Source organism: Panthera tigris, chromosome A2 (assembly GCF_018350195.1).
Source record: "Panthera tigris isolate Pti1 chromosome A2, P.tigris_Pti1_mat1.1, whole genome shotgun sequence".
Taxonomy (NCBI): domain Eukaryota; kingdom Metazoa; phylum Chordata; class Mammalia; order Carnivora; family Felidae; genus Panthera; species Panthera tigris.
The window spans coordinates 14213431-14224440 of record NC_056661.1 but is presented as its reverse complement, the minus strand read 5'-3'; the positions used below and the strand labels follow the sequence as shown (position 1 = coordinate 14224440).

The window sequence follows — 11010 nt, the reverse complement described above, 5'->3', positions numbered from 1 at the left end:
CGCGCTGGCGCCAATTCGCCTCGGCCTTCCTCAGCTCCACGGACCGCTCCCGGAGTGATCAAGGGTGACTTCGAGTACAGGTAAAGCTGAGAGAGCCAACAGGTGTGCAGAGGCGGCGTCTGTGCCGTCTTTTGACGGCCGCTCCCCGTCGCCGCCGCCCCCAACAAATTAATCTTTTGCCTCGGGAGCGTCTGCCTTGTAGAAGCGAGCAGCGCGCCTGCGCAAGAGGACTTGGCGGCGGCCGCTTGCGCCTGCGCACCAGAGCTCGGCGGTAGCTTGCGCGTGCGCGGCGCGGCGCTGCGGAGACCGTTGGCTCATTTGCATGTCCCCGCCTCGCGCGGCGGCGGCGGCAGCGGCGGCGGGTGAGGAGCCTGAGGCAGCGGCGGGGGCGGCTCCGCGCGCGGTGGGTCCGGGGTGAGGCCTGGGCCCGGGCGTCGTCGGTGGGCGGGCCCCGGGGTGGGAGGCTCGGGCTCGGCCCCGGGGGCCGCGGGGCGTGATGCCGCGAGCACGGCCCTCGCGCTGCTCATCGGCGGCGTCCCGGCCGGGTCGGCCTGGGGGGGCGGTCTTCGGCCTCCCAGGCCCGACGCCCCCTTTTCTTCGTCTTCGGAGGCTAGGCCGGTAGGAGGCGGGCCACGCCCGAAGGGTTCTTTCGTCCATTCATTCCACCCAGCCCGTGCGGGGATTACAGCGGCCAGCCGCTGTATCGAGCCCTTTACCATTTTTTACCTGGTTCACTCCCCACAGCAGCCCCCACCACGAGCTGCCCATTCCATGGATGGGGAAATGGAGGCGTAAAAAGGTTAGGTCACTCGATTTGATCCGGAGCCCCCTGGCTGGGAGACCCTGCCCTTCGATGGCACCGAACAAGGGGCGCCCCAGGAAAAAGGCTTAAGGATGAGCAAAGGGGGTGATGGGTGTAAGAAAGGACTGTGAGGTAGGGCAGGTTTGAGTCTTGAGGTTGGATGTTTCAAGATGGAAGGGGTATTTTGGTTAAGGAGGTAGCCGCTGGATTCCTCATTGTTGCTTCTCCCGTCTTTTTCCCGTCGGCGTTCAGGGCTTTGTCCCCACTACCAGTGCCCTGTTTGCCAGGTCTCCGTCTGGGCTGTCTGACCTTGGGTGGGTCACTTAGCCCGAGTCTATCTTTTCTTCTGTATAGTGTCGTTTATAACAGCACCCGCTTTTCACGGGGTTGTTGGAAGAAGTAAACGAGATTGTGAGAGTCCCTTTCCGACCAGAGGACCTGGTAGAGAGCAAGCTCTGTCACCAGTCAGGGACTCCTCCACTCACTTGTTGGTTGAGAGGCTCCTCTCAGAGGGCAAGTCAGTCCTCAGATCCTCTTTGCGTGTCTGTGAAATAGGAAAATAGAAATGGGAAAGATCGCAGCTCTCCTAAAGATCCCACGTGCGAGGGGGTATGGTCCCGCCGCCTACGCTCTTACGTGCAGTAACCCCAACAGGTAGGGATTCTGAGGAAATGGGCTCAGAGAAACAAAATAAATTGTCTAAGGTCACAATGCTTGGTTTGCTCCTCAGCCAACACCCCTGTGCACTCTGTGAGGGCAGAAGCCCCCGTAGAATAATCTGGCCTCCCTCTGCAGCACCATGTTGAGTTACCGATTCCTTGTCCTGTTACTTTGAGGGTTAGGTGAAATAGAGCGGGCCATGTGAGCTTTAGTTGTCATTCTTAGTGTCTTTTTTTCCCCTCTCACTACAGGTCAGAGAAACATGGCAGCTAGGCGAATTGCACAGGAGACTTTTGATGCTGTTTTGCAAGAAAAAGCTAACCGATATCACATGGACCCCAGTGGTGAGGCCGTAGGTGAAGCTCTTCAGTTTAAAGCTCAAGGTGAATTAAAGTGCTTGGTTTCTTTGGTGGGAGGGGAGTTACGGGGCATGCTTTTAGGGTCAGGGCAGCAGGATATCGGTACCTTGGGCACACTCTGGAGTTCTTCTGATCCTACCTTCCTTATCTGTCAAGGGGACATAAACTCTTCTCTTGGCCCCCCTGTCAGCTCATCCTGCGGAAGTGGGTATTGTCATTCTCTGAAGCTTCTCCGCCCCAGGCATCCTCCCCCACCTAAAGGAGGGTTCTTGAATCAGCCTCCCGCCTCCATCCCCACCATTGCTGCCCAGATCTGAGCTCTTACTAGTTCTCACCTGGATTATTGCAATAATCTCCTCAACAGTCTCTCGGCTTCTGGCTTCATTCCCCTCAAGTCTGCCCTCCCCGCTGATCTATTAATGCCGGCCTTGCTGGGCCAAGGCCCTACTTGGGCTCTTGGGGCCCCCCATTTTGGGGTCACATCCTCAGACAAGTACGGGAGCAGCCAGGTAACAGTGATGTGTGCGAGACAAGGGCATGGGAGGCTGCCAAGTGTAGGTCCTGCCTGAAAACCTTCCCTTTGCAAAGTTTTGAAGCGTCATGCCAGCAGAATAAAAAATGGTGTGCGCGGAGTTTGTAGGATGACGGGGAGGTTCCTCACCGCGGCGGGCGCTCGAGGGTCGCAGCCCTCATCTCCTGCCTTGAGGCTCATGTTTCAGGGACACTGTGCTGCCTGTCCTTGCCTTTGAATCCCTCCCCAGCCCAGCCTGGTTAATTCCCTCAGGCACTAAGACCCAGCTGGCTGGTGCCTCCCCCCTGGAAGCTCCTGCAGATTTTGAGGTTGGTTTGGTTGTTCTTCCGAGTCCTAGGCCAGTGTGCTGAGCCCTTACTTTTCTGAGGTGGGCCAGCCTCCCCCAGGCCTCCTTCAGGTCAGTGCTGCTCGCTGCGCCCGCCCCTGAGCCAGTCTCCACCGAGAAACTTCCTCAGTGTTGGTTGAGTGAATTAAGTGCTTGGGGTCGGGATAACTTGCGTGCTTTGGATGTGGAGAAGCTGGAGGTTAGAAGCTGTCTTCAGCTTCTGAGTTTTTAAAAATTGCTTGAGTGGTACACAAACACATTCCCGTTACGAAGGATTGGAAGAATTATAAAGTAGTTAGGACTAAAAATGTATAAGTTCTTAGCTGCTTCCTTAGCCCTCTGAAGTAACCGTATCTGTGTCACCACAGATTTGTGCATCCTTCGGTTCTTCTAGTGATATGTTCGTGTAATCCTGAATACTTACATGTTGACATGTGTACTCACATGTGTATATGTGTATGCTTACACATATATGTACACACATACACGTATATGTGGAGATTTTATCTTTACCTAGAGACTCAAACATCAATACGTATCTTAGTTTTGTCAAGAAAAATGGGGGGCGGGATCTGTACTCGGAAACCAATAGGATGCTGGATGGTTCTGGAACCACCACTTTGTCACAGAGCTAGCTGTGTGGTCCATTGGTCAGCCTTTCACTGTATCTGCTCTAGTCTGCATTGGTTTACAAGGCATTGGAAAATCCTGTTGTGCAGACTCCAGCCTCTACCCTTCCTTTAATGCTGTGCCCTATTCATGCCATCAATAGCTGTCAATACCAGGATTATCCCGGTGGATTTTGCTGGAACATCCATATCTACTCTTGTCTTTTGTGGTCAGTTCCCTGAGCAGCAGCCAACGAAGTCATCCCTTTACTCCAAACCCCTTCATGGCTTTCCATCTTGTTCAGAGTAAACTGTAGAGTCCATCGAGGGCCTAACTTGATCTGGTACTCCTGTTCTGTTCACATTTTGTGTCATAGTGGTTCTGTAACTTTGCCCTTTGTTGGAATTATCTGGGGACCCTTTAAAAACCTTTCTGCTCAGGCCACACCCTCTCCTAATCAATTAAATCAGGATGCCTGGGGGTCCCTAAGGGCTCCAGTGTACAACAGAATCTAGGAGCTGCCTTCTTACTGCTTTGCCCCTTGTTCCTCTGTTCCATTCTGGCTACACTCGTTCCCTGCTAGTCCTGCTGCAGGGCTTTGTGCTCATGCTCCCTTGGCGTGGAAGGCTTCCTCCATAACCGCGCGGTCTGGCCTCTCACACCAGGCCTCTGCTGCTCAGGTACATTGTTAGAGCTACCCACCTTGATCAGCCTGTCTGAAAATGGCTTCCCCTGTTTGTGTTCCTTCCTGCTGGATATTTCCTATTGGAACTTTCTTACATGTGATGGATTTTTGTTTATTGTTTGGCTCCCTCAACTGACAAATCCAGGAGGGTAGAGACTTTACTGTCTCCTTTCCTTGCTATAATTACGTTGCCTGGAGCAGTGCCCATACATATTAGTTGCTTAGTAAGTACTTGTTGAATGCATAAACTTGGGTTTATATAAAGCTTTAGCTTCCTGTGGCCTCTTGGCCCGTTAGTTCTTCCTGGTATCTTTCTCTCTCTTTTGACTTCTTGACTAGGTAATAGGTTCTGATTCACAAGCTAGAACGTTAGGAAGCTACTCTGCAAAGTCTCCCTGAGGTCTGCTGTTCCCATATGCCCATAGTTCACTTCTTTTAATTATTTAAATTTTTTAAATTTTATTTTAGAGAGAAAATGAGTGGGGGAGAGAGAGAGGAGAGATTTCAGCAGCCTCCACACTCAGTGTGGAGCCCATCCTAGGATCATGACCTGAGCCAAAATCAAGAGTTAGTTACTTGAATAAGCAAATGCAAATCTAGATACCTATTTTTCTCATTTCTACACACACTGTTCAGTTTTCATTATGGCCTCTCTTGCTGTGGCTTGTTTAGCTTCTGTGTCCCCTCTTAGTTCCTTTGTTATTTCAGAAGATTGGTTGGCCCAGTGGACCTTTCCACGAGGAGCCTATCTGCCACCTTTGGGTCAAGTGCTCCGTTGTGGTCGGCTGTGGGGTGTGAAGTGTCAGCCTTGGCTTCTGCCTCAGTGGCACTGTGGTCCAACACTCCTTAGACACAGGGAGGGCAAATAGCCTCCTGCAAACCTGTCTTCTGTGTGGTAGAAGTAGAAACATACAAGCGCTCCAGTTTTAGTAAAGAAGCCCAGATTATTTGGGGACCAGACACCCTTCCGTTAGTTTAAAAGAAGATCCCTGCAGAGCCCGGACAGGAAGGCCAAATAAGTGAGGGGCACTTTTGCCCAGCCTCTGTGGACTGTCATCAGGGCATGTGTGTGCCCAGTGGTTGTAGGTCTTCTTCTGTTTTTATAAGTAGTAAACCCAGATTTCTAAATAAAGCCACACTTATTTTAAATGTTGGAAATAAATACTGCGCTCTGGCAGATAAAGTCCCCTTGCTGGCTGATGGTCTGTGGACTGTTTGCAGCCTCTGGTCTAAATTACCTTTGTGTTCTTCTTTGGATCGTTTATTTCAGATCTTCTAAGGACAGTCCCACGAGCCAGAGCAGATATGTATGATGACATTCCTAGTGACAGCAGATACACTCTGGCTGGATCTGTAGCCCACCCTCGAGACACTGGGAGAGAAAGCCTGAGAGGTGATGTATTTCCAGGACCTTCTTTCAGATCAAGCAACCCTTCTGTAAGTGAAGACAGCTTCTTTCGCAAAGAATGTGGCCGGGATCTGGAATTTTCCCACTCTGATTCCCGAGACCAAGTTTTTGGCCACCGGAAATTGGGACATTTCCGTTCTCAGGACTGGAAATTTGCACTCCGTGGCTCTTGGGAACAAGACTTTGGCCACCCTGTTTCTCAAGAATCCCCCTGGTCGCAGGAGTATAGTTTTGGTCCTTCTGCACTACTGGGGGAATTCGGTTCCTCCAGGCTGATTGAGAAAGAGTGTTTGGAGAAAGAGAGTCGGGATTACGACGTGGACCGTCCAGGGGAGACAGACTCTGTGCTGAGGGGCAGTGGCCAAGTCCAGGGCAGAGGCCGGGGTCTAAACATCGTTGACCAGGAGGGGGCCCTTTTAGGAAAGGGGGAGACTCAGGGCCTCCTCCCATCTAAAGGGGGAGTTGGAAAGCTTGTCACACTAAGAAGTGTGAGTACGAAAAAAGTACCCACTGTAAATCGTATTACTCCCAAAACTCAGGGCACCAACCAAATCCAGAAAACCACCTCAAGTCCTGATGTGACCCTGGGGACGAACCCAGGGACAGAAGATATCCAATTTCCTACTCAGATCCCTTTGGGGCTCAGTCTGAAGGATATTCGGCTCCCCAGAAGAAAGATGAGCTTTGACCTCATAGATAAGTCTGATGTTTTTTCGAGATTTGGGATAGAAATAATCAAATGGGCAGGATTCCACACCATAAAAGATGATGTTAAATTTTCCCAGCTTTTCCAGACTCTCTTTGAACTCGAAACCGAAACCTGTGCTAAAATGCTCGCTTCATTCAAATGCTCCTTAAAACCAGAGCACAGAGATTTTTGCTTTTTTACTATCAAATTTTTAAAGCACTCTGCTTTGAAAACACCCAGAGTTGATAACGAGTTTTTAAATATGCTTTTAGACAAAGGTGCTGTGAAGACCAAAAATTGCTTTTTTGAAATCATAAAGCCCTTTGACAAGTATATAATGAGGCTTCAAGACCGGCTTCTGAAGAGTGTCACACCCCTCCTCATGGCCTGCAATGCCTATGAGCTGAGTGTCAAAATGAAGACCCTCAGCAATCCCCTGGACTTGGCTGTTGCCCTGGAGACCACCAATTCTCTCTGCCGGAAATCTCTAGCCCTCTTGGGACAGACTTTCTCCTTGGCCTCTTCTTTCCGGCAAGAGAAAATCTTAGAAGCGGTCGGCCTCCAAGATCTAGCTCCCTCTCCTGCCGCGTTTCCAAATTTTGAGGACTCTACTCTGTTTGGAAGAGAGTACATCGATCACCTGAAGGCCTGGCTGGTCAGCAGTGGGTGTCCCCTCCAGGTCAAGAAAGCCGAACCCGAGCCAACCCAAGATGAGGAGAAAACGGTTCCTCCTACCAAACCCGAAGTCCAGGCCACGTCTCCAAGTGGGCTGAGTGATGGTAAGGAGAGCAGCGAAAGTTCCTATTTCTTGTGATTAGTTTGTTTGTCATGTTTTCTTGTGATGTCTCTTATTTTCTTTGAGATTTTTACACAGAATCTTTTAGCCAACTGGAAACATCAGAATTTTAGTAGAAAACTCCGATTGGCCAGTGTACATGTCTGCCATGCATTCTGTAAGCATATATTAGGAATCTTCTGTCTACCACAGAAGTCCTTAGATGTTTCTGGGTCACAGACCCCTGATCAAAAGCTGTGGCCCTGGTCAGGAAAAATGCACATGTATTTGTACACAATTTTGCCTCTGCCTTCTGGCAGGTGTGTGTGGGGGGGGGGTGTTGTACCATTCTGCAGCCAAGGTTAAGAAGCCCGTGTTGTTACAGCATCCCCCTCTTTCCCACCCTAAGGTATTACTAGAGGGGAAAGTAAACACTGGGCTCTGTCTCTGGGGAGTCCCCAGGCTCTTAAGGGACAGAAATGATAAAACCCAGCTTCTCCTGTGCCAGGATTAAGGGGGATGGAAGAGATCCCAGCCCAGGGGTGTTGGGGAGGCCGTGTTTGAGCTGTGTCAAGGGACTGGCAGAGATTAGCCAGGTCTGCCCAGGTAGTAGAAGCACCTTTCTACCCTGAGTGACTCAGTTTTCTAGAATGGCTAAAGATCGATAGATCACTTAGGTACATCTGGTAACCTGCAGTTAACGAATCAGCTTTGAGGAGGTTCCAGAAAGGCCAACAAAGAGGTAATATAAACACTGGCTATTTGGTATCCCTTCTCTCTCCTGCTTAGCGCCCAGGATGAATGCTGTCATAGTCCAGACCTGACCCAGAAATCATGAGCATTATGTGGTGGCTTTGTGACCGGCGAGGAAGCACTTTCCCCCCTTTACCTCCGGAGGAGGAAGTCCTTTTCCCCCCAAGACAGTTTTCACCTTCCATTGCCCCAGCCATGTGGGAAAGCCTTATTTGTCCCTGAATCTCTTTACTCCCCTATACACTTATGGAACCCTGACTACATCAGGCACAGAGTAGGTCCCACTATGGATGGGCAGCCACACCTACCTCTTGGAGAGGGAGCCTTCCAGAAGTGGGCTCAGGCCCGAAGCAGGACCCCTCCTTCCCACACCCCCCAAAGTGGGGGAGTGGAAAGTCAGTGTAATGTCAGTACTGAAGAACTTTTTTTTTTTTTTTTAACATTTTTATTTATTTTTGAGAGACAGAGACAGAGTGTGAGCAGGGGAGGGGCAGAGAGAGAAACACACAGAATCAGAAGCAGGCTCCAGGCTCCAAGATGCCAGCACAGAGCCTGACGTGGGGCTTGAACCCACCAACTGGGAGGTCATGACCTGAGCTGAAGTCGGATACCCAACCAACTGAGCCACCCAGGCGCCCCTCAGTACTGAAGAACTTTGTATGAAAAAGTCTCCCATAACTTAAAGTTGCCCACCACCCTTCCCTGGTTTTGCTGCTTCACAGGTTTGCCTGCAGCTGCTGTCTTGCTGTACTGAAAACACTACAGTCTGTTCTTTTACAGGACTATCAAAGGTCTTTTTCTGTGTTTCTACAGCAATTGCTGCATCATGCTTCTGACCTAACGTAAATTACCTCACCCTTCCCTTGATGTGGGACTCATGCTGCCTTTTACTAGAGGCCTCTGAGGCTAAGCAGAGGCGGGTTTCCTAGTAATTGACATCTGCAAGCCTGGGCTGTCTGGACAGCAGGTAGATGGCACCAGAGCCCATGTCTTGTGGGGCACTGCTCTGCTGCTGCTTCCATTACTGTTAGAAATGCTGAGATGACATCTTCGGTTGAATGCTTTGATGACTCTTCCTGTTATTTTTTAAGTTCTCTGTAGAATTTGGTCTCAAGAGGAGGATTATGGGGCCAAAGCTGGGGCCCTTGCTTGTGGTTACCTTCTCAAGAGGTGGTTGTAGTGATCCAAAAGTCGTATTGTTTTTGAAAGCTTCTGACTTTGAACTCTTACTCCTCTGTAAAGTCATGTAAAACTAAAAGTTCTATAAAATGAGAGCCAATGATCAAAGGGGAAATACTTGCAACAGCACGACAATTGAAGAATCAATTTATCCGGTGTAAAAAGCTTACACTGATATTTAAAATTAGCTCAAAGCTGTATCTTGGACATAGGCAAGGACAGGACAATGCAGTTAGTTACTCGACACAACAAACGGGCAAACCTCTCCAGCTCAGGAGTGGTTTTGGCAGATTCTTTTTTTGGTTTTAAATATTTACCTTAGTGCGGAAGCAGGGGAGGGGCAGAGAGAAAGGGTGACAGGATTGAAGCAGGTTCTGGGCTGACAGCACAGTGCCCGATGTGGGGCTCAAACTTGCAAACCGCAAGATCATGACCTGAGCCAAAGTCGGATGCTTAACTGACTGAGCCACCCAGGTACCTCCTGGAGTGGTTTTTATCAAATGACCGAACAGACCATTCTGTGATATAAAATTAGCAAATATCAGAAAACTAAATAAACAGTCTTATTAATTGAGGGCACAGATGCTCTTCTGTGTTGCTGGCGGCATTGTAAATTAAAATTCATATTGAAGGAAGTTTATACTTTAGGAAATGCTTTTCTTTTCATATATTCAAATATTTTCTATGAACATCTACCTTAGGGCCACTCACTTTTTTGATTAGGGAATTTTGTTTTGCAAATTTATATATATGTTTTCTGATTATAAAGCATGCATATTTAAAGTTTTTTTTTTTTAATGTTTATTCATTTTTGAGAGACAGAGCATGAGCTGGGGAGGGGCAGAGAGAGAGAGGGAGACATGGAATCTGAAACAGGCTCCAGGCTCCGAGCTGTCAGCACAGAGCCCAATGAGGGGCTCAAACTCATGGATCAGGAGATCATGACCTGAGCTGAAGTTGGACCGACTGAGCCACCCAGGCACCCCTACATGTTTATTTTTTATAGCTAAAGCACAAAGAAAATGAAGTCCCTGGTAAATCTACCGTTCATAGATAACATCTATTAACATTCTGGAATATTTCCTTCTAATCTTTTTTACTACATGTCTGTATTTATATACCTTTTCTTACCTCTTTTATATTGGGAATCATAACCTAAATATTTTTTTATGCGTTTTATACCTAGACATGTTTTATATCTTTTATATTTTTTCCTGAATGTGAACATTCTAGTTAAGCGATACATGAAAAACAGAATTGAGTTGCTGCAGATCATTTCCTTCTATAGAATATATGCATGCATTGCTCTGTATAGTCATCGTGAGCTTGTGACTTTCTTTCCTAGTGTTTATGCTGTTCTGTCTTTTGGGAAGATATTTTACATATTGGTTTTTAAAATACTGTGCTGCTTTCCTCTTTTCAACGCTGGTTTCTCGGGAATGAGGATTTCGGTCACTGGTGCCTGCTTAAGTTCCATCCTAAGCCTCTGGCTCTGTCCTGGTTGTCTCAGGCCCCACGCGGTCCAGTGCGTTTCTCAGAAAAGCCCTTTTGTGTGTTCCAGCGGTTCCTCAGCGAGCAGATCACAAGGTGGTGGACACTATCGACCAGCTGGTCACACGTGTTGTCGGGGGCAGCCTGTCTCCCAAAGAGAGAACTCTTCTCAAGGAGGACCCTGCTTACTGGTAGGTCTTTACATTTTGGCCCTCCACATCCCTCCCATAGAACACACGGCAAACTCGGTGTCGTGATGGTATCCAGTGCAGAGGGTGAGTGAGATATCTGTTTTGAGCATTGGTATTTGCCAGTGGGAAGGGCATGAGGGAGGGTCAGGTTCACCTGCATTCAAGCCCTGGCCCTCCTGCAGGCATGCCACGTGGCCTTCTCTCATCCGGGCACAGAACCTCTCAATCCTCTGCGCTGACTTAAGGATGAGGTGAGGGGTACATGCACAGAGCACATGAAGATAAGGAATGTGTCACAGCAGTTGTTTGTGACTTGTTGCTACTGTTTGTTAAACTCTTTTGCCTTATTCACTCTTCACGTGAATAGAACAACTTTTTAAAATTAAAGTTTTGACCATAAATATAGTGCTTTTTAGTGGAAATCGGGAACAACAGATAGTAGGGGGAAGCCACCTGTGTGCCCACCAACATCTACTGACATTTTTGCATGTTTGCCTCCAGTCTTCCTGCTCACTGTGGGCTGTTTGGGTTTTTGTTTAATGTAGCTGTGGTT

General features: G+C 48.7%; 1 protein-coding gene across 7 annotated transcripts in view; it reads left to right on the top strand.

Annotated features, from left to right (window-relative positions):
* Positions 1 to 18: 18 nt before the first annotated feature.
* Positions 19 to 11010, top strand: part of SUGP2 (SURP and G-patch domain containing 2) — a 32493-nt gene continuing 21501 nt past the window's right edge. The window contains exons 1-4 of one of the 7 annotated variants that reach the window (XM_042978670.1): positions 19 to 80; positions 1714 to 1845; positions 5243 to 6847; positions 10337 to 10457. In XM_042978670.1, the coding sequence (XP_042834604.1) occupies positions 1725 to 1845; positions 5243 to 6847; positions 10337 to 10457 (1847 nt within the window). In that variant the 5' untranslated portion in view covers positions 19 to 80; positions 1714 to 1724. Of the gene's footprint in view, positions 81 to 291; positions 404 to 502; positions 800 to 1363; positions 1457 to 1713; positions 1846 to 5242; positions 6848 to 10336; positions 10458 to 11010 lie in introns of those variants that run through there. The other 6 variants (XM_042978665.1, XM_042978669.1, XM_042978666.1 and 3 more) reach the window with 6 other exon arrangements.